General features: G+C 38.0%; 1 protein-coding gene across 1 annotated transcript in view; it reads right to left on the bottom strand.

Annotated features, from left to right (window-relative positions):
• Positions 1–24,203, bottom strand: part of LOC104229591 (protein TRANSPARENT TESTA 9) — a 45,420-nt gene that overhangs the window by 14,041 nt on the left and 7,176 nt on the right. Inside the window, exons 7-20 of the mRNA XM_009782246.2 lie at positions 19,376–19,484; positions 19,155–19,278; positions 18,874–19,066; positions 17,141–17,469; positions 16,113–16,201; positions 15,968–16,038; positions 13,767–13,874; positions 8,518–8,583; positions 3,171–3,308; positions 2,732–2,837; positions 2,578–2,649; positions 2,369–2,427; positions 2,025–2,184; positions 1,644–1,810 (exon numbers count right to left, since the gene is read on the bottom strand). Of these exons, the coding sequence (XP_009780548.1) occupies positions 1,644–1,810; positions 2,025–2,184; positions 2,369–2,427; positions 2,578–2,649; positions 2,732–2,837; positions 3,171–3,308; positions 8,518–8,583; positions 13,767–13,874; positions 15,968–16,038; positions 16,113–16,201; positions 17,141–17,469; positions 18,874–19,066; positions 19,155–19,278; positions 19,376–19,484 (1,791 nt within the window). The remainder of the gene's footprint in view (positions 1–1,643; positions 1,811–2,024; positions 2,185–2,368; positions 2,428–2,577; positions 2,650–2,731; positions 2,838–3,170; positions 3,309–8,517; positions 8,584–13,766; positions 13,875–15,967; positions 16,039–16,112; positions 16,202–17,140; positions 17,470–18,873; positions 19,067–19,154; positions 19,279–19,375; positions 19,485–24,203) is intronic.

Below are 24,203 nucleotides of genomic sequence, written 5' to 3'. Positions count from 1 at the left end.
TTTGTAGTAGGGAATGGTCAACATATCAAGTTTTGGAAGGACAAGTGGTTAGGAAGCAATGCTTTAATGAATGACTACCCTACAATATTTCAGGTAGTCAGAGATCTAGATTCGACAATCTTGCAGTGTAGGGAGGGCAACACATGGAACATACTATGCAGAAGGAACTTGCAAGATTGGGAATTTGAAGTGCTAGTCAGACTACTACCCACACTGAATGGCTACTCCAGTAACAACCTAGTACCAGACCAACTAACAACCTAGTACCAGACCAGTTCAGATGGAGGAATGCACATGTAGGGAGGTACTCCGTGAAAGCAGCTTACAAGTTATCAGAAGCTCAAAATGCAATCACCGACCACTGGAGTTGAAAGCTAATATAGAAAGTTAAATTGCCGCCTAAAGTTGCATGTTTCAACTGGACTGCTCTCCATGGATCATGTCTAACACAGGACAACTTCGTCAGATGAAATTTTCAGATAGTCAATAGATGCTACATGTGCCAGAGGGAGGCTGAATCACATAGCCATCTCTTCCTAGACTGCCCAGTTGCAGCAGATCTCTGGAATATGTTTATTTCTCTTTTTGGACTCAGACGGGTCATGCCACAAAACATCAAGGAGGCTTTTGATAGTTGGAGCTTTTGGAAAGCTGACAGCATCATCAAGAAAGTCTGGAAGATGGTTCCTGTTGCTATCTTTTGGAGTATCTGGAAGGAAAGGAATAGCAGATGTTTTGATGGACTATCAACTACTTTCCAATCTCTCAAAGCTAATTGTATTATGTTTTTATTCACTTGGGTTTATTTATCCCCCATAGATTCCCCTGATAGTTACTTGAATTTTGTTAGCTCCTTAATATTAGCCTGAACATCTGTATTGGAGCTGACATTATTCCTTTTTGCTATAACTCTTTTGTAACTATTATGCATCTTCTTGATGCCAGCAATGAAATTAATTACTTCATCAAAAAAAAAAATAGGCTAATATTGGTAGCATTTGGCTAATATTGATAGTATTTTATAAATTGGCTAATATTGGTAGCATTTTTGCTATGAAAAAGCTAAGTAGTTTTCCAACACGAACATGACAACCTTAGACAATATGGATTAATCCAAAACCATTTTTTTCTCCAAAGAATATACCTGTCTTAGCACAGATTGGAAAGTAACTAGTATGAATTCCAATTCAAAGATCACTGGGATTAGGGATCCCATTGTAGGGTAAATTTATCAGACTCAATCCTGAGTAGGTTGATTTTCTTTCTTTTTTGTAGTTTTCTTTTTTCTTTTTTTTTATGACCGAGAAATGTGTATGGGGCCAACCCTTAGGACCAACCGCAACCTTTGAAACTCGGGGATAATGACCCAGCCCCTCTGTCCTTCTCACGTAAGTATCAGGCGTAGTTAGGATGACACAGGGCTCGAACCTGTGACCTAAGTTACAAGTCCCTGAACCTTTGCCACTTGAACTAAAAACTAGTTGTTTTTCTCTCTTTTTGGTAGTTTTAAAGCTACTCAATGCAGGGTCTGTGTTTTCTAAAGTAGCCTAATCCTTGTTACAACAAAACATCTACGTAAAAGCAATTATGTAGCACAGGATATAACTTATTCAAGAAAAAGGAGAGCAGAAAGGTATACTCACGTTGCAACCTCCCAGAGGAGCAACAACACGAACCACACCATAGCTTGGCCTCAAAGGTAATTCATCTGCAAGGATAATCCATCCGGAAGATCCTACAGAGATGGCTAAAAAGTGGAAATGACGTTCTTTGCCCCTCTCAAATGCAATTCTACAAGGAACTGCATCAACTACAGAACAGCAGAGCAAAGAAGGTTTAGAATGTTGACTATAGGTTCCTTCATAGGCTAGATAATATCATACAATTTGGTCTAGTAGTAACACAAGAGTAAGATGTGGTTTAGACGTGCGGGGTTACGAATTCTTGTTTTTGTTTAAGCGAGGTTCAGAAATGCTGTATAAGAAGAATAGGATCCAGCAGGAAGAACAAAACCAGAAACTAACCAAGACTTAATTCAACACTTGGTTTTGGACCCAAACTGTCAACGCCAGCCCTTTTTGCTCGGAATGATTCCATGATATCAACTGTAGGATGTATAGGAGGTTGATCGGGCAACACTTTTCCTACTGAAAATATATGAAGCTGACGAAGTAGTACAAACACCTGTAGATTATTAAAACAAAGATTAGAAGGATATCAATCTTAAAGTTGAATTTATAATAGGCGGTTCCCAATCGACACTAGCTCTCCATCTCAAAGCATTAGGATGCCCCAAAATATTCAGTAAATGTCAAGATTCATGTTCATGTTTCACTTTTATCAAACAAGTGCTAAGATGGAGTACAACCTTAACCATCTCGCACAACCTTTCACCAGCAGTAAAAGATGATTCCCCAGAAGCAGGTTCTACCATAGGAAAAACAGTATAGCAAAATTAATAGCAGGAAAAGTCAGAAAACACCAATCAACATACAGTAGAGAAGTAGAAGTTACTTTTCATAACCTTTACGTAAATTAAAGCCAACGATCAAGATGGGAAGAGAGGAGCAATCATACCTTCAGAAAGGGACTTGTGTGATGGCAAAAGCATGGATTTGGGATCCTTTCTAGGAGAAGAAGCTTCAATTGCTGCAGTTGTCATTCTCTTCACATTAAGTCATCATCTAAAAGAAATTAACAGAACCATTTAATAAAGATGGACATAACATACTTCTTTTGCAGTTCCTCCACTCTTCACAAAGTACCACAATTAGCAAATCAGGCCAAGTTCCTTTTGATTCGTCAAGAATACAGCTAGTACAACTGTGGAATGAATCCTTCACACATTACAACAACCACCTCATTAACAGCAGCTATAACAGGTTAACCAAGAAGTGACTACTACAAATAAAGTTGAATTTGTTTTATTAGTTGGGAAAGAGAGAAAAAGAAGGAAGCAACCCCTATATGAAGATACTTTGGAAATTTGAAGTCCAACAAGATAATAATTCTTAGGTTGAAAGAGGCAGAATCCTCATAATCTGAAAAGACTTGCTTTCAGCAATCTTTTATGCCACACGCCTTTCTTGAAGCAACTACTGCTAACTTAATTAGATATGATACTCAACGAACATAGATAAAATAACGGGTTGTTTGCAAAAACAACTCACCTTCAATAATTTAAGATGATGACCGCTAAAATCCGCCTCACTGTATGGAAGCAACTGGCGCAAAAGCCAACCACCATCCCACAATGTTTCTGCAGAGATATTTGACCTGCAGAATAGACTGACCAATGCGTCCAGTACCTATAAAAGAAGATCACTTATTTGAGTTTATTTAAAGCTTAAACTAAAAATAAAAATTCAATTCGAATCACACAGGACCAAATACAAGGAGCTACTTAATAGAACTGTATTTAAACCTTCAAAAACAGAGGCTGAAAATTCTATCCTTGTAAAAATCTAACTTAATGAGTCTGAGCACTATAACAATTTAAGTCGCACCATTGAATTTCATCACATATAAAATAAAAATCTAACTTAATGAATCTGAGCACTATAACAATTTAAGTCGCACCATTGAATTTCATCACATATAAAATTGACTTTTTTTCCTTGCTATATGATTACAAGCTTAAAGTGGACCATAGAAATTATTAAATATCTGATGAGTTCACAAATCATCACAAAACCAGAGCAATTATCCAGCCTAAATCAACTGTACAGCCTTTTATTTTGATATCAAGTTAAACGTTCACAAACAAGGTTAATGATACAATAAGCAAATTCATGTTTGATCTTTATAGAAGATAGCTACATTATCCACAGATGGGTCCATAGCCTGTTGGAAGCTTGTTTCATATCTGACGATTGGTGATTAGTTCCAAAGGATAAACCAAGTTTTTACTTTGATTCTGCCTAGAGTTTTAGCGTGGATTCCACGTATTAAATGGCTGATTTCATTATGGAAGGGAACATAACAACCCCTCAACATTCATAATGTCAAATTATGGTGTCTGTTTGGAAAAAAAAAAACTTGAAATATTTTTCCAAAAATAATTGCAGTTTTTCAAACTTTGTTTATTAGCGAAGTACTTGGGAAAAAGTATAGATTTTTTCTCCGAACTTTGGAGAAAACTTTCAACTTCCTTAAAAAAACCAAAGAAGTTGATAAAAATTCTTCCGAAATTTCAAAGCAGCTACGAAAACTTGAAATTTTGTTTTTTGTCAGAAAACTGAAAAAGAAAATTTGTCTGCGTGTGGATCCAAATTTTAATTTGTCTAGTCTTACGTGATCAATCATGTATGCTAACATTCTCATTTTACCACTCTTCATGTGGATATGGTTGGCCTTATATGCCCAACATTTGATTCCATTATAACATTCATGGTGCAACAAATTATGTCTACTTTCTCTTAAATATTTAAAAAAACAATAAAACTTTTCTTTCCTCTGGCAAAATGCTTCCATGCACTCCTCCATTTCAGTCATCCTCCTTTAGTTTTACAAGTTACATTTTCATCTATTATGCTTTTCTCCTGAAAACTGAGCATCCATATCTTAATTGTCTCTATGATGGAACTGCAATAGCATCTAGTCTCACCACAATTTCATTCTTTTTATACTCATCCAAAAGAAGAAAGATTTCATTTTTCCTATACTAGCTAAACTAATGGTGCATATTCTTATCTTACTTTTACTTGTTTTAAAAATGTTACTTTCTCAAGTGTTCTCCATTTTTACCGTTTGATTCACTCGCTAGTTTCATCAATAAACACTGTTATCTGCAAATAGCATACAACTTAGATAATGCTGGATTATAAGTGATTGGAAAAATGGAAACACGGAAATCCGAAATGCACGGAAAATTTAATTGTCTAGAATCAAGCAAGGAAGAAAAGGACTGGATAAGAGAAGAGGAAAACCAGAGCTTCCTGGCAGAATTGGAAGAAATAGGAAATGCTTATGAGATTTCAAGAAGACAAAGGTCAATGTTTATGTGGATAGAGCAGGAAGACAAATAAGAAGTTCTTCCATAAGATGGCCAATATATAGAAGGTATCACTGTTCGAAACTAGAAGTTAATGGCAGGAAGACAGAAAATACAATATAGATAAAGAGGAATATTCTGCAATCTTATGAAAGTTCATTTCAAGAATGGAAAAGTGAAGGCTAGCCTGGAGATAAAAACAATTATGATTCCACAAGGGTAGGGGCAGATACCTTCCTCCGAGAAGGAGGTTGAGCTGGTAATCAAGAATACTGCAGAGACAAAGCCCAAACAATTCTATGGCATTTTATCAGAAATTTCGGCCAATTTGAAAATAATGTGATGGAGAGCCTTTCGACATTTTCATCAGAAAGAGAGCTTTGAAGGGAGCTTGAATGCTCCCTTTTACAACTTCAACAGCTGAATGGAAAAAAGCAAAGAAAGTAGATTACAGGCTAATTAGCAGCTAGGCAGCATCTACAACATTACTGTCAGAATACTAGCTGAAAGACCAATAGAACAATTGCTAAGCTGATTTCCGAGAAAAAACATGCTTTTCTTAAGAGAGACAAAATAACGGATGTAGTTCTATGAGCCAATCAGTGCGCATGGGTTCTAGGATGAGGCAGAAGGAAGCTTGAGTTATTGGATAATTGGAATTAGAAAGGCCTATGAACATGTCTAGTTTAAAAATTATGAAAGCTATGAGCTCTGTAGACAAACAGATCAATTGGATCAAAAATCTAGTCAACCCCTCAAACTCCGCAAGTAATTCGAGACCATTCAGAAGAATAAACTAAGCTAACGCAAAAAACATGAACGTCGACAATATAAAATTGAATACTACCACGGAATTTCCATTTAAAGGTCTATCTTTTTGGGGGGACTTAAAGGTTCTCAATCTTATAAATTCTGATCCAGAAAATTTTCTTTCATCCAAAGGACCAAGACACAGAAATCCCCTCAACTTTCTTACTTCGGCTTGTTACGGAGGCTTTGAGTAGAATGGTACATACAACTAATCTATGTTGCTCGGACTCTCCAAAAATGCCAACGAGTGCATGTCGGATCCTCCAAAAGTAGTGTATTTTTGGAGGATCTGACATGGGTGCGGCGGCCTTTTGGAGAGTACGCGCAATATGGCAACGAACAGAAAAGGATGGATTAAGGAAATATGGAATTCAAGCTCGTTAAAGATGGAAAGAAGCAGTGGTAATATATATGATATGCAGATGATACACAGAATTTGCTTGGGGTAGAGAAGCAACAAGTGATGTATCTGAAACTGGTGCTATTAGCTCCATATTTCATATGAATAGGGTTGGAACTGTGGAAGTATTCAATCTACAGACAACATATCAGAATATCAAAGTTGATGAATTTAGGACTTCTAGGCTAAGTACAAAGCCCTTTTTTAGGCAGGCAGCAAAATTGCAATTTGCTACATGGAAGAAACAATATCTATCTACGAGAGGAAGATTAACGCTAATTGGTAGCATTTTGGAGCATACCTACTTAGATAATGTTTTCGTGTATCGCCTGAAAGTTAAGCTGGAAAGCTATTAGATAAGATAAGGACAGATTTTCTCCGGCAAGGAGATCCGATGATAAGGAGAATACATTTAGTTAAGTTGCAACAGTAATCCATGCAAAGAAGAAAGGTGGGCCAGGAACTAACAATCTGATTGCAGAAATCTTACTTATCCAATGGCTGTGAATATTCAATGATGACCAGCAGGAAAATTCTACTGATAAAAGAAAATGCTGGAAATTCTGTACTAAACGAGCAGCCATATCACATGGACAGCAGTGCAGAAAATATCAAAAATCTAGGTAACTGCACCGATACAGTTTAGTAAAGTTGAAAATTGGAAATTGGAAGTGGAAAAGTAAATAAATTTGGCATGAGGTGAGGTTGAAATAGAAACCATTAAACAGCATAATCTCTAACCTAAACAACTTGACAACCTCAAGGATGCCTATATGGCAGGATTCTGCAGCAGACAGTGAGGCTCACTAGATTTTAAAGGGAATGCAAGGACTAGAAAGTGGACAAGGTCAGACAATTCTATTGAAAGTCGGAGACTGTTTAAGCAGAGAACCTGACTCTTCGAGTCTGTTCTATGGAAAGGCAGGAAAGAAGGCAAATTCAAAGTGAAATCTTGATATGAGGTTTTGAATACCATTTTACAAAAGGAAAAACAGTAGATATGGAAAATTAATGGTATGAAACAAAGCTCCTCCATAAGTTGCGCGTTTTGCTTGGATTAACTGCATATGATGCTTGCAGAATTTTAGTCATCTTTTTTTATAAAGTAATAAATTTCATTAAATGAAGGGCAAAAATGCACCCTAATACAAACAAGTATAACAAAAAGTAGAAAACCTTACATTAAGATATACCCTCTATACAAGAAGGAACCTTGTGGGTGCACCACAAGGTGATAAGGGAAAAGAGACTATTTCTTCTTCTTTTTTGAAAAGGTAACATATGAGACTTTCTCAAATGTACAAAATGGTTCTCTAATCCATCAAAAGCTCTCTTGCTCCTCTCTCTCCTTAGTGTCTACATAAGTACTACAGGAGCATCCATGCCCTATGTCTTCTCTTCCTTCTTCTAAAGTTCCAACTAAACATTGTTTCTTTCACAGTGCCCGGCATCACCGACTCAATTCCAAACCATCTCAGAATTGTGCACCATTAACAAGATACAATCCGCTCCGCCTAATTCTAGACATCTTATAAAGGTGAAGGCTGAATATAACACTAGATGCTTCTTACACTAACGCTCATTTGAAACTCCAACAAATTTGCCTCTGCACGGTAATTTCAGGTGGAAGATATGGGTTCATTCGTAAATCCTTTTGGAGTATAATGGGTTATGCCAAGAAAGCGAAAGACACTTTTGACAGCTGGAATGGGCAGACGTAAGCACACTGCAGGCCTTTCGGAAAACTATCCCAGCATGTTTTCTACTGAATATGTGGAAGGAATGTAACTGTAAATGTTCATTGACTCCTTGTGTTATTGAAGTAGTATCGGTCCTTTCATCTTTGCACCTTCTTGGCCATTATAAATAAGAAGCTTCATTTACATATCAAAAAAAAAGTTACCTAAGCAGGTTTCCTATGTGGCTGCAAATGAACTACAAGACACCATTGTATATGAAAGAGAAAAGGCACCATTTGCTATATAAGATCTAGTCTCCAGCTTCTGTTGCAGTTGCGCTCAAAGAACTAGCAAATGAAAACAATCCATATGCAAATAATATCAGAGCGCAACATCAAGAGCAGAATTATGTACAATTAACTGTTTCTTGCAGTACCCTTGAAAAAGCAAACGTTAACTTATTTGCATGCTTAAACTATAGTTGCCACATGTTACTCCATGATGTAATGATTCATGGAAGATAGGATATGTGGAATGTTGCTAAAACATATATTACAAACAAAGTACAAGGGAAAGACAGAAGAAAAAATGGACAACAAAAGAAAAGACGTGATAGTCCATGGCAAAGTACATACTTGAAGTCTATGTATGCGAGGGCTCACTGTAACCTCCTTGCACACGCATAACAATCCATACTGCTCCTGTCAGAATCAAGCTAAATACAATCAGACACGGGAGCATGAATGACATCACCAAGCCAGACAAACATTAGACCTTATTTTTTTTCTAATGCCGTCCTCCACAAGCAAGAAGGGGAAAAAGTAGCAAAGGCATTATGACATATACTTATGTTATTACTAAGTAATAAGATATCATGACGCATACTTATTTAGTCCCAATTTATGTAACAATGATTTATGGTTAATCTTTTTATTTTTACTTTTTGATAAGTCGATTTGTGGTAAATCTTCATAACTTTACAGTTGTAATAAAACATTTGAATCCCTGGTCTTGATCATGATAGAATTTTTAAAGTAATTTCTATATTCTCAAGTTTTAGTTTTACATTCGGAGTTAATGTCATCAATTCCAACTCAAAGTTTGAGAGTAATACCCACAAAAAATAAAGTACATCAAAAATGGCAGATGGAACATATTTTTTTGTTTTACATCAGTGCTTAAGTCAATAGTTCTTGTTGCTTTAAAAAATATTTGCACATGGATACTGCGAAGATAATAGAGCCACAAATTTTGATTGCTAACAGATCATGAGGGAAAACCTTCTAGAGATCTAAGCATCACTTATAGTCACAGATGAAACAAGCATAGTTTCAACATAGAACTACAGTCATTTTCTACTAGTGAAATTTTAATCCCTACAAAGCAAACATTTTGGTTATAAATGACAAGAATATATAGTCTAGAAACCCAAAGCACCCGTCTCTCGTGTTATTCTTTTCCTTTAAAGATTGAATATGGAATTCGGGATGTCATCTACTCAATATAGTTGCACATACTTTTTTGGGGGATGAAGTAAGATGTAATATTACTAGCATCAACAAGATGCCAAAAACATTGCAATAGATGTTGGTTCCATTTACAAAAAAATACAGTTCTAGTCAAGGAGCTAACCAAAAGCACCAAAAACCTAAGGCTGGCAATCAAGCCAAAGTCAAAAAGCTAATAAAATCTAGAAATGGAATTAACTCATTTACAAGGGAAAGGTTGCTCCAGCTGTATAGATTCCTGAGGCACTTTACTTTCAGGGAGCAGTTGGGTGTTGATATGCCCATCAAAGCATCTGCAATTCCTTTCTGCCAGATCTTCTTGATGGTTCTGTCAACTTTCCATCGATTCCAACTTTCAACTTCTTCTTTTATGCCTTGTGTGGGGTTGTCAAACTAATGCCAAAAACCGAAAGGAACATGTGTCACAGATCTGGAGTGCAATAGCAAATGGTTTATAGATTCTGAGTTGTCTAGACACATGTAACATCTATTCCCCAACGGGAAATTCCTTCTACATAAGTTGTCTTGGGTCAAGATAGCACCTTTAAGAGCTATCCAGGTGAAGCACATGATCTTTGTAGGGAGTTTTGTCTTCCATATAAGCTTCCATTGCCAGAGCTCAATTACTTTAATTCATTGCTAGCACACAATTTCTTGTGTCCTGCCTCCACTGAATAACAACCTCCATTGAGATTGCCCCACTTAGATTGTCTTGAGCTTGTATGTTAATTTGAAATCTCTACCGGAAAGGATCAAAGAGTTCACCAAGTTCCCATTCTTGCATGTGTCTTCTGAAGAGGGGATCCCATACGATTCCAGATCTACATTGGGCAATTTTAGAGCGTGGATCAACTGCTATCTGGTACTGGCTGGATAGGTGTCTTTTAATGGCAGATTATGAAGCCATCTATACTTCCAGAACCTAACTGACGTGTCATCTCCAACTTTAAATGATACATCCTGAAAGAATTCCTCTTTCATACTGTTAATAAATTTCCAAGGACCAACACCATGAGGGGCTCTACCCTATTTGGTACTCCAGTGGCCTAGCTTTCCGTACTTGGCATTCACTACTTCCTTCCATAAACATATTTCTTCCTGGCCATATCTCCCCGCCACTTCATAAGCAAACTCTTATTGTGCTTGGCCAAGTATCTAACATCCACTCCACCATGCTCCTTAGACTGAATTACCTTTGACCATTTCACCAGATGAAACTTTACCTTCACTGTTCCATTTCCATAGAAAGGATCTTCTGATTTTCTCCGATTGTCTTTGGATCTTGTTAGGCATAGGAAATAAGGACATGAAGTATGTTGGAAGGCTATCCAAGACACTAATTATTAGTGTCAATCTTCCTCCTATGGAGAGGTATTGCATTTGCCATGTTGCCAATGTTTTTTCCACCTTCTCAAGACCTCCATTCCAAACCCCTATTGCTTTGTATTTAGCTCCCAATGCAAGGCACTAAATATGTTGTTGGAAAGGAGCCAATTACCCAGCTCATAATTCTAGCCAACTTTTCCAAGTTAGGCACTGAATTCACAGTGTAAATCATACTTTATTGCATATTAATGTGCAGTCCTGAGATAGCTTCAAAAATTAGTAAAGTCAAATTTAGGTACTGTACTTGAAGCTTCTCAGCCCCACAGAAGATTAAAGTATCATCTACATAGAGTAAATGTGACACTGCAGCTGAATCAATTGTGTTGTTGCCCACCCAGAACCCTTCAATCTTCTGGATTTGTTTTGCCTTGTCTAACATTCTGCTCAAACCCTCCATTGCAAGGATAATAAAAAGAAAAGGAAAAAGTGGATCTCCATATCTAATTCCTTTATGCGGTGAAAAGAAACCAACTGGAACTCTATTGACCAAGATGGAATACTTAACAGTAGTCAGGTTGTACTTGATCCATCTTATCCATCTGTCACCAAACCTCATTCCTTTAAGAATACAAAGTAGGTATGACCAATTAACTTGATCAAAGGCTTTTTCTATGTCCAGCTTACAAAGGATACCGGGAACACCACTTCTCAACCTCCCATCTAGCAACTCATTACCTATCAATGATGTATCTGTGATCTGTCTATTTCTCAAAAAAGCATTTTGCTGTTTTGAATCAGCTTGTCAATAATTGTCTTGATCCTCTAGTTTAGTTATTATCTTATAGACACTTCCAATGAAACTTATGAGCTTGAAATCTCTGAGTTCTATAGTACCTTTTCTCTTGGGAACTAGAGCAATAAAAGAAGCATTATTGGACCTCGCCATATAACAGTGTTGGTGGAAAAGATTAAGAGCTCCCATTAAATCCAGTTTAATAAATCCCCATAACCTCGGAACCGTCCAGGCCTAGGCTTTTGTCTTGTGCACAAGAGTTGACTGCAGCCAACACCTCGTCTGCCTCAAATTCTCTCTCTAACCATGCCTTGTCTGTGAGAGATAAACTTGGCAAATTTGCACAGTTATGTTTAGGCCTCCATTATTCATTCTCAGTGTAAAGGCCTTGATAGAAACTCAAAATTTCTGCTTTGATGACTTCATGCCTTCACATAGCTCGTCTCCTATCATTAGCTTATGTATGTTGTTATTTTTTCTTTTGGAGTTTGCCATTCTTTGGAAGAACTCGGTGTTCTTCTCCCCTTCTTTAAGCCATAGGTCTGAAGAACTTGGTGTTTGACATCTGGACTTTTGTCTCCATGAGACTTCCTAAGCCTTTGACATTCTTTTAAGGTCTAATTCCACTGCATGGATTTCTCCTTTTCTGCTTGGGTCATAGGTCTTGTTTTAGTTGCTTGTTCTAATAATGTGAGGTCCTCAAGTAGTTTGTTCCTATGTGCTTCCACTCTGCCAAAGACTCATTATTCCAAACTGAGAGTCCTTTTTCAAACTTGTCAGTTTTTGCATTAGGATGAAGTCTGGACCGGCCATAACTGTAGCTCTGTCACCATCCTTTGACCTTGTCCATAAAATCTTCCACTTGAAGCCATATATTTTCAAACTTGAAATAAGAGGGATTGGCTTCCCAATCACCACACTCCAACAATAAAGGCCTATGATCAGTAGTAACCCTTAGAAGAGCTAATTGCTTAATTGCCTTAAAGTTTTCATTCCACTTTGGAAATATTAAGAACCTATCAATTCTTGAGGCTTGCATGGAATCTTCTCCTATGTACCATGTGTAGTGAGCTCCTTGAAGAGGAAGATCAATGATATCTAAGTCTTGAATTGTATCTGTAAAGGATCTCATCGCCCTAAACGTGACAATTATATCTTTCACTCTCAAATCTGCAAACGTTAAAATCTCCCCCTAAGACCCATTGCTCCTCCCATATACCTCTGATAGTTGCTAGTTCATGCCATAGAATCTCTCTTTCTGGATTTGTATGGGACCATACACCCCCAGGGAAACACCATCTAAGATCCTCTTGTGTGCTTTCCAACATGCATGATATAGTGTAGAGGCCTTGATGCACTCCCCTATTAAGCCACTGTCTCTTATCTCATAAGACTATGATGCCACCACTACGCCCTTAAAGATTGAATGTTGTTAATCCCTACAAAGCAAACACTTAGACTGTTTATTTCCTTGCCATAGAAAATCCCTTCTCAATTTCTCCACTTGCTTTAAGACTGAAGCAGGGGCAGAAAATAATGACATTGTGTAAGTGGGAATAGCATCCAGGACGCTATTGATTAGAGTAACTCTTCCACCCAAGGAAAAGTACTGTCATTTCCAGTTTGATAGTCTTTTCATCTTTTTGAGAACCTCATTCCAAATGGTCACTAACTTGTGTTTCTCCCCCAAAGGAAGTCCCAAATACTTTGTGGGAAGAGAGCCAATAACGCACTGGGATGCCTGCCAAACTGTGAATATTGGCGACATTGTTGACTGGGAAAATGGAGCTTTTTGCAAAATCAATACGAAGACCAGAAACAGCCAAAAAATAGTCAGAATCATCCTCAAGAACAGAAGTTGTTCCTAAGCTTCAAAGTGTCATCATCGTAAAGAATATGAGAGGTTTTTAAACCTTCAGGACCCCTGAAGTTCGCGGCAAAACCAGCAATCCACTTTGCATGAACAGCGTTGTGTATCATCTTACTAAGTCCCTCCCCATCACTATAATAAAGAGGAAAGGAGATAAAGGGTCTCCTTGTCTCAAACCTTTTTGGCTAGAAAAAGAAACTATGTGGTGCACCATTTATGAGTATAATTCAGATTGTTAAATATCTTCATTTCCTGCAGGTTGGGATGAATTGGAATTCACCATTGGGTACTATCTCGTTTGTTACTCTCTATATTTACAGGAAAGCACCAAATACAAGAATGTAAAAATGAGTGAAGATAAGAAAAGAACTGGTACTGCAATGGTACCTTCAACTTTTGGAGGTAGCAATCCATTTCACTACATATTCCATCCTTTACCATATTTTCTGAGGAAAAAAGTTGCTCTTCAGCAGATCCTTCACCGACCAAAGCTTGCTGCAGTTGCAAAAAACAAGGCAAGAACTATGTTTACAAATAATCAATCAAGTCATCAAGCAATACATTCTTTACCCTAAGAAGTACATGCCATATTGCTTGGAACCAATAAGGATGAACTAGCTAAAGAAGGCACATACAAAATGCAGACACTGGACGAACTCCTAAGCAAAAAAGTTAGGCCAGCTGTTATAGCAGGACTCTTGTTAGCTCTATCTCCTTTTTGCTTTATAACTGAGCAATCTCTGTGTACCAATGGCGCACAGTTCAAAACTCAGTGGACAATGGATCCTCCCCTCCACCCTTCTCCCCTTAAATACCAGGCTTTTGTGCAGCATGGTTCGAACCCGTGATGTGCCCTTAACCCACACATCATGCATTGCATTCTTACCACTAGACCAAAGCCTTGGGGCTTATTGGCTCTATCTCCTCAAGATGGATACTAGATAGATATGAGGAATAGAGATTTCAGGAATGCTAAATTAGAAGATCTCATCCTGATCACTGCCAATCCAGAGAAATAACTGCCAGTGGAGGCGTCTTTTCATCACAGATGCTCAATAGTCTCAGCTAGAACATTGTAAATGCCCTATTCTCCAGTTGATGTTATGAAGGTTCAAGCTATGGCTGAACCATGGGATGCTCATTTGAAACCTTTGTCCGGTCAATGCGAGAAAGAGTTTCACATCAACGAAAACGGAACTTAATTTTACATGAAACACTGTTGACAGTTTACCTCCCACAACGCACATAGATAGCAAATCATCAGAAAATTTGTTTCCATAACAAGTCGTGATAGCAGCTATGTCTCTGTTTTCATTTGGCAAAGCTTAAGCTACAAATTTAATCAGTTTATCGATAGGAGGGAGATATCTTACCGTAAGGGTGTCTCGTTTCCAAGAGACATGCACGATGATTGGCCCCGTTTGGAGAATATTTGGTTAAAGTTGAAACGGCGAGTATTTGAAGTGGAAATTGAAAAAAAGTACTTGGAGAAAAAGGCCTAACTAGAAAAAGCACCTGATTGGAATACAGGCACATTCACATAAATTCTAAATTTCTAATATTGGATCAACAATATAACTGACGAAGACTGATCAGGGCCAAACAACTTGTGGAAAATCAATGGGACTAAAGCTCTGTTCTCTCGCCAATTTTCCCCAAAATTTTAGGAAGATGAAACTCATGCACTTACTAAACTATAAGAGTTTATCCATGACTGTCCAGAGTATCTTGCTTTCAGCATGCAATTGCACTCCAATCAAGAGATCTAAACTTGCTGGTCTTTCTTAGTAAATCTCTAGAAACTTAGTTAAAGATAAGAAAGCTTTCTTCATGAATAAAAGTTATCAATGTTTATGCATATGGGGTAAATTCAGAAGTAACAATGACAATTAATCGGTACCATTAAAAAGGATAGTGAAGTCAAAAGTTACTGGCATCAAGAATTTATTCTGTATTACAGGAAACGGGCTATGATAGGACAAAGGGGTCATTTAAAATATTTATTAACATCTCAATAAAGTATACCGGGCACCTCCTAGACACCAAAGTTTGGTGCAAGATTCACGATAATTGAGTTCAAACTTCACGGATTCTAATGCTCCCGCTATTAAAACTTGGGGACAGGTTTTCCTCAAGAACAAAAATAGGATATTCCATAAAGCTCATCAACGAGCAGGAATTGAAAAGGTTCAGAGTGGAATCATGTCAACGTAGTTCTAGTTAAACATTATCCTTAATCAATGTAGCTCGACCCAATCTACAATTCAAAAACAATTTGAAAATGTTAGCTTCACATGTACTTAACTCCCTATTGTTCCAACAAAAAAAAAGGTAATCAGTTTTATGGATGATTTTGTTAGTCGGGTAATAGAACATTCATATATAGGTAATAATGATTATCTAACACCATATGCTATAGAACTTAACCTACGCTATTGTAGGATAGGCTTTTCATATTTGCACCTTTCACATTTCAGAAGCTATAGCACAGGACGTACTTCAATAGCAACTAGTTGAATAACAAATCTCAGCTTAATTTCAAAAAAGGACATTTTCCTTATAATGGTTACTTTACAGCTTCGACATACCAGCAAGAGTTTCTTCTGTTGTTTTCTTTGTGGAAGGATTCCAAGAGCATCGAGCATTGATTCTTCCAGCTCTGCAGTCATAAAGATTCTTATAAGTGGGGGGCAAAGCATCTGAAGGAAAAGAATAACAAACCACTTATATAACCTTTAGTCTGCAATAGTGTAGCCAGCACACTTAAAGAACCCGAAACTTGAACATCATCACCAGTAGTAATATAAGAAAGTAAGGCCTCCCTACAGAACAGAAAATTAGCAGGAAAAGCAATAAGTTGAAGTGATTTGGCTGCTCACTTAAAATGTAATGGTTTATTTTATAATATTCTACTTTTAGGTGTAAGACACGATGAAAGCACCAAAGCATACAAGCAAACACTGCCTACTGCTACACCATCTAAACAAGAGTAGTAGATAGAAAAAAACAAAAGCAGGAAAAGAATGAGAAAAGGAAGAGACTACATCTATTTTTCACTCGACTCATGCTGAGCTGGTGCTAGTGAAAAGCATTTTGAACAATAATATCTAGAATCCTATAATTGTTGCAAAAAAGAATAGAGGAACAGAGAAGGAGAAATATACAGAACAAACTGATCAAGAAATTCTACAGACAAACATGAAAATAAGGAGTAATCGAGATATGTAAACTAGTAACTTAATGATTACCTATAATCAAGATATCTAAACTAGTACTTAATGATTACTCATCAAGAAAAAACTGGAAGCTTAATGATGTAGGAAACCCTAGAAAAAGTGAAATGGAAAACTAAGACGATGAATGAGTTAAGGTCAACTGTCTCAGAAGTTCACAAAATTTGATAATCAGACAGGTTTCAACTCTTTATTTAAAAAATTATTGTTTTACCCATGAGAAAGATGAGAGGAGGTTCCAACATCTTGCCAAAAGTTCTTAAAGCTCAGGTGTCACTAAGAAACTTAGAGATTTTTCTTGAAGCAATTTTCTTAAGTTTATTCTTCAATAAACATTACATCCCTGTGGTTACCGATTACTGTTCGTTCAAGACAATAGTATTTGAACGCAATATGTTTTAATGATAGTTCCACCTAGAGCAGAGTGTTACAAGTAAACTTTGGTTCGCCTCATGCATCTAACAAAGTGATAGCATCTCCTTAATAAAACAACAAATAATAAAGAATAAGAAGTGGAATGTGAAATACCATAATGCAGAATGTGAACTCCCATGATCTGGTTGCGGAACATCATCTTCTGGGTGACCATTTAAAGAGCTGGATATGTTTGGAATTAAAACCCGTAAAGTTTGACCATCAGAATCCGATCTGAAGCCACCATTTTCTGAATCTTGATCTTCATGTGACATACCATGGTTATCCATGAAACCATTCAGTTTAGCTTCAGACGTTGGGACGAATGTTTCTATATCACAAAGAAGAGCAACAGCAACAATATTCGCCAAATCTTTTATCTTGACAATGCGTAAGATGCAACAAAGTAAATATAAAGAAGTTGCGGTTCCAATTCCTGTATCCTACATAAAAAAAACCATGAAAGTTAATAATTGGACGTGCATAAGAAACAAAAGACAATATCTGCAGATAAAATGCCAGCAACCAGTTACCAGCATAAAGTGCAAACAACAAATGCTGAGGGCGAAAAAGTTCACTCAACATACTATTTCCTTATCACTTCAACTTATGTCACTTAGCCCATTGATCTTGTGCTCTTGCCTAAGTACAGCCACTTCAATTAGGCTCCGTTAAAAGAACTACAGAAGCTTTACATTTTAACCCCCAGTCCCGAACCTGTTTCACATCTTAGAGTCACATTTAATGCTCGGAGCAAAACCTGTATAATTAGTTAAGGATGAACGGGAAACAAACCAAAAAAGGACATATTTCTTTGTTGCTATCCTTTCCTCATCTTCTATTTTTCTACTTACCAGAACTGTAATAATAAAAGAAATATAAGACTTGATTTCCACCCTTAAGATACTACTTTTTTTTTGTTTCATATCGGTGGTGTCGGGGCCAACATGCGCGCACCTTAAATGTTCCACCAGATACCTACTACCTCCCACCAGTATAGGCATCCAATAATTATTTGCCAAGAAAGTGAGAAGCGAACATCTATTTGATTTACTCAATTATTGAACATGCTTGATCATAGAAAATACACATATGTGAAAAGTAGAAACACTTGATGGTTTGCTAAGGGAAGCAAAAAAAGTGGCTAAGGAAAAAGTGTTAATGTTTGAAATATATGACCATTTGTCCATCTCTTCTAAAAGATCACACACTTCAACATGATATCAATGTAGGCAGAGGTCATAGATTCAAATCTCACTATCACATATTATCAAAAAGAATTTTCACGTGCATGGCCATGAAAAGAAGCAGGCTCACATGTGAGGTGGCATGGCATGTCGAAAACATAAGTAGATGAGATGGTCACACATTAAAATATGGTATCATAGCACATTTTTATCCATTCATTATGACTTCAACGTGCAAGCTGATTATCTTTTATGGGCCAAGCACGTGGAAATTCTCTTTGATAATGGATGACGGTGAGACTCGAAACCAGGACCTCTACCTACTCTGATACTATATTGAAGTGTGTGACCATCTCATCTAAAAGCTCTTCTTTTTTTAATCCTGTAAACTCCACCCCTCCATATCACCCTGCCCAGGAGCTCAACAATGGCCTACCCAGGAACTCAGCAATGGGCCTTTCCCTAGTGGCCCTTTACCACTTTTCTCGAATCGCTATCTTACGATTGGAGGGGAGGGTCCTTACCACTAGGCAAAAGTGGTAATGTAGAAGCCTAAGTGAGGTAATATCTGGTTAAGGTAAGGACCTTAAGTAAACTTTCAAATGTTGGGGCTTCTTTTTCACGAAACATGTCAAGAGAGAGAAAGGTTTAGATCATTACACTGTCTTTAACTACTTCCATCCGTAATGAAGGAAGTATTGATGGAAATATCAGCACCTTCAACATGAGGTCTGTTATGAGCCTCCCAATGTCAGGAATCCCTGCTGAAATAACATCACTAAAGTAATATAGGTTGTCCTCAATCTCATCAACAGAGGAAATTATAGAACCACTAGTATCTGGACCCAGACACCTGCATAATAAATCACTTGAGCTGTACAGCAAATAGGTGATGCATAACCAGTTTCATGGGACAAAAATTAAAAATAAAAACTACGTACTTTGAAGCATTAACAACCAACTTGTCCAAGCTGATGCATTGCTCCCCAAAAAATTTGACCAAATTTGAGAAATAATCAGCATGAGGAGCACTGGCAACAAACTTGTTAACCGCCTCATCGCCAACTGTCAACACGTTGAAGTTTATTGAATATACTACTGAAAACACTGGGAATGAGGGAAAATATAGATAAACGTAGAAGAAGTATAAAAAGGAGCTCACCATGATATACATTCAGGGTTAGCGCACGTACCGCAGTTCGAATCATGCTTTCTTCATGAAAGGCAAATCGTATCGCCTCAACATAGAGTGGGAATGAGACTACTTCCTCCTATTCAAAGATGTAGAGCAAAATAAGGATGAGAAATACAGAAGATATAACAGCAAAGTGGGATGGATATTTTTTATTATTTTTGATAAGGTAAATTGTATTAATCAAAAGGGAGAGAACTCTCGTATACAAGAAGTATACCAAAAAGTAGAGAATTTACATCAGAACATGATTCTCTACAAAAGACGCCCAATCTTTATACAAATAGGCTCTCCTATTTCTCTCCCCCCAAACTATCCACATGAGAGCTAACAGGGCGAACTTCCACGCCTTTTGCTTTCTTCTTCTACGGAAACCGGCCCAGCTATATAGCATTTCCTTTACAGTGCTTGGCATCACCCACTGAACACCAAAAAGTTTTAGGATCGCCCTCCACAAAGCCGAGGACACAGGGCAATGCAACAAAAGATGATCAACTTCTTCCCCTGAGTTTTTACACATATAGCACCAACTAACAAGTGTAATTCCCCTCTTTCGCAGATTCTCAGCAATCAAAATCACTCCCCTCGCCGCTAGCCATGCAAAAAAGCACACCTTCGTGGGCACCTTAGGAATCCAGATCGAGGAGTATGGAAAAGAGGCATCCTCTCTCACCAACATACTCTGGTAAAAGGACTTTACTGAGTATGGATATTTTTTATAAAAAGAAGATACGTGAAAATGGTTGAATTCCAAGTTCATAATCGGATTGGCAGAATATATATTAAGCAATTGAACTGAGTTAACAAGCACCAGAACAAATGCAAGTCCAGATTTTTTGCCCCGAAAAAGGAGAACAATGCACCTATTCTATAGTTCAAACTCCAGCTTGTAAGCAGTGGAAAATCAAAGATGCAAGAGAGACCTCCCCTCCTCTTCCCTCAGTTTAGCTCCCCGTCTATCATAGTTGACAATGTTCTTCACTCCTAAAGCTTACAGCTTTTAACTACGGATCTCTAGTTTTTTGTTTTTTGTTTTTTTTTTAGATGGTAACAACAAGGATCTCTAGTTTTTTAATGCGGTAAATGATTTTATCCAACAAAAGAGAACCAATCCTCTCTACAAATAGGGATCTCATGAGTAAACCAAAAAGAAACAAGAAACAGAAGACTGTTTTGTAATTTTACAAAATCTTGTTCCACCCCTTCAAATGTGCTCTTATTTCTCTCATTCCAAATGACCCACATGATTGCTAATGGGGCAATACATCATTCCCTTAATATCGTTCCCCTCTAGCGAGCCCAGCTATGCAACGCCTCCTTCATTGTGCCTGGCATCACTCATTGCGTCCCAAACAAATTAAGAACGACCTTCTACAATTGATTAGCCACCCGACAATGTAATAAGAGATTATCTACGTTTTCGCCCGAGCTTTTGGACATGAAACACCAACTAACATAGGTGATCCTCCTCTTGCTTAGATCTTTCGCTTCAAAATCGCTCCCCTCGCCACCAGCCATGCAAAGAAGCACAGCTTTCTCGGTGCTCTAGGAATCAAAATAGAGCAATGAGGAAAAATTTGTTACTCCCTCCCTAATAACCTCTTATATAAGATTTAATAGTGAATATTCCGTCTTTACTCTCAAGCCACCTCTATACATCCGATGTATTTATCGGCGTATACAACCCATACAATAACTCAACCCAATTTGTGAAATTCTTCCATCTCCCAATCTTGTAGGTTCCTCCTAAATCTCAAATCCCAATGAACTACCCCCTCATGGGACCTACAAATTTTTTGCATTGTCATCCCTCTTTGGCACAATACACTATGTAAGTTAGGGAATGCTACCCTCAACTCGTTCTCCAAGAGATAATGTCCACTAAAAGCTTCTCACCTCTTTGTAATACTCCTTCATAATTCACACCAAAATGGTATTGTGATGTTTCCGATTCTCCATCCCCCTTCCGTAACACCATATTTTTCCAATACTAGAGGAGAGGACTTCTAGGGCTCGATCTACGACTGCGTCCCGTGGTTTGGTAGAACAGACACTTCCTAGGATAGTCTACACACAAACCCAATGTCGTTTTCTTAGGGTTATGGTGGCACTATGTTTAAATTGACTTCCCCTCCCATTCAACCTGCCCAAAATCCTAGATATATTATCAAATAGAAGAGTCAAATATAAGAAATGTAGCAATCCTCATTGTGAGAGGCATCTTCCACTTTGTGATTGAAGCGTTCCAAACCTCGCTTCGTCGCTCAGTCCCTTGCTTCTTTTTTTTTATTTGCACCGGGTGTCCGAGTCTCTTCGAGCCCCGACTAATCCCGGGGGTGCACAGGCCCTCGGCAAGGAGTTTCCCGCAAGTGCACCACGGTTAATTCAGGTTTTACCCAGTCCGATGGCCCTCAGAAATTATTTGCACCCAGTGGGTTTCGAACTTGAGACCTTGAAAGGGAGCAAACCCCAAGGCTCAAGTCAATTGCCACCAGGCCAACCCCTGAGGGTTCTCAGTCCCTTGCTTCTTTCCTCCTCTTTTTCCTTTCCGTCTCTTTATACCAATGTGATTTAATTCTAAGTGCATATTTCAATTACGTCTTCCATTGATTCTTAGATCAAGAGGTAGCACCGGTCCATCAATAGCAGCATCCCTTCCTCTCGCACCTAGTCTAATATCTCTTAGGTCGATATCCAGTAACTCCAGCAGCAGCAGAGGGAGAAGATCGGTAGTAGAAGGTAACGAACTAGACTCAGAGAGAGATCAGAAGCAAAACTCGGCAAGGCAAGGAGAAGGCGAAACCCAGGTGCTACACTAAACTAGGCGTTACCTAAGGCCGCACGACTCAAGCAGACTCTCTACCCCCGTACGTGCCTATTTCGCTTTAGGAGGTATAAGAGCTTAGTGTTGGGTAAAAACCTTTCGATTTCTGCTAATTCTCTTCTTGTTGTACCATGTACATGACGATAGCAGTGGGTGTTGTCAACGGCGGTTGTTGTTAAGGAAACAGTCAAGCATCAAGTAACCCAACTTGATGGCAAGGTCGACCAATTGGGCGGACAACCCTCCTCCAAAATGCATTCTCTTCCACCCTACATCGCCTTATCCACTTCCCTAACAAAGCTTTATTAAACACCTTGAGATCTTTCACTCTGAGTCCTCCCCATTCCTTGGGAGATGTGACAGCTCTCCCATTCACAAGGGGTCATTTTGTAGGGTGTATAAGAATAGTACTGAATATGGTGTATTAGTAATGCTGAGATTAGTTATGCTGGAATTAGTTATGCTACAATTATATCTTATCAACTGTTTGATTTGGTTTATTAAAAATAACATGCATTGCATAATTTTTTGAAAAAATTATTTGTTTACAAAAATACCCTCCAGATCCTTCGAAAAGAATTTGGAAAAGGTTTTGAAAGGACATTTGTCTTTATACATGTTTATCCATGCATTGACAACCATGGTATTGATAATGCCATCGTTTGCTATGTATAAGAATAGTACTGTTTAGGATGTATAACTAATACATATATTAGTTATAGCCGAGGGTCTATCGGAAACAACCTCTCTATCTCTATTATGTAGGGGTAAGGTCTGCGTACACACTACCCTCCCCAGACCCCATTTATGGGATCAAATTGGGTTTGTTGTTGTTGTAGTCATACATAAGTTGAAAAACACTACCAAATAATAATACCAAAGCTAATACATGTATTATTTTTCCTAATACATCCTACCAAACGACCCCTAAGTGATACTTCCTTGCTCCTTCCGCTTAGTCCCATAAAAAGTTTAGCTGAAGTCTTTCCCACCTTTCGGTCACTTTATCAGGAGCCTGCGAGAGTGACATGAAATAGGTGGGTGTGCTAGAGAGAGTGCTTTTGATCAGTATTTCCTTCCCTACTTTCGACAAGTACCTTTTCTACCAACCCGCTAACCGCTTCTCTACTCTCTTAATCACCGGATTCCACACTAAAAGGTATTTGCTCGAAGCACCCAATGGTAGCCCAAGATAGGTAGTAGGTATAGTACCCACCTTCCAATTCAACACATGCGTGAACTCTTCAATATTATCCACTTCTCCCACCAGTGTGATCTCACATTTTCTGAGGTTTATCTTAAGCCCTAACACAACCTGGAATCAAATCAAAATCTATCTCAAGCAAACTAGCCGGGACACGTCTGCATTACAAAAAATATGGTATTATCATCTACAAATAATATATATAACTATATATATATATATAACTATATATATATATATATAACTGTCACATTACTATGGCCACTGAACTGAACGAAGCATCAAAACCCTTAGATAACCCTCCAATGACCGTTTTATCCATCATTTTGCTCGATGCTTCCATCACCAAAATAAAAGCATAAGGGATACTCGATCCCCTCAAACCCCTCGAACTCCCCAAAAAACTACATGGACTCCCATTCACCAAAATAGGAATCTCGTTGTAGAAATGCAAAACTTGATCCATCTCCTCCATTTATCCCCAAATCCATCTTTAACATAATGAAATCTAGGAAATCCCAGTTCACATGATCATAAGCTTTCTCAAGGTCTAGGTTACATAAGAAATGACCTCCAATACGATTCTCTCCTTAATAACTTTGTTCTTCTAAGGATCAACAACATGAGAAAGCAAACCAGCAAATTGTAGCACAAAATTCTCTTGGGGTCAACAAATAGGGTTGTGAACAGTCAACCAGAGGTAAAAACTTTTGTAGCTGCTTTACCAACCCCTAATTGTCGCCCCGGCATGGGCATGTACCATGGGAAGA

Source organism: Nicotiana sylvestris, chromosome 11 (genome assembly GCF_000393655.2).
Source record: "Nicotiana sylvestris chromosome 11, ASM39365v2, whole genome shotgun sequence".
NCBI classification, from domain to species: domain Eukaryota; kingdom Viridiplantae; phylum Streptophyta; class Magnoliopsida; order Solanales; family Solanaceae; genus Nicotiana; species Nicotiana sylvestris.
The sequence above is the reverse complement of the archived record's forward strand: the minus strand, read 5'-3'. Positions and strand labels throughout refer to the sequence as shown.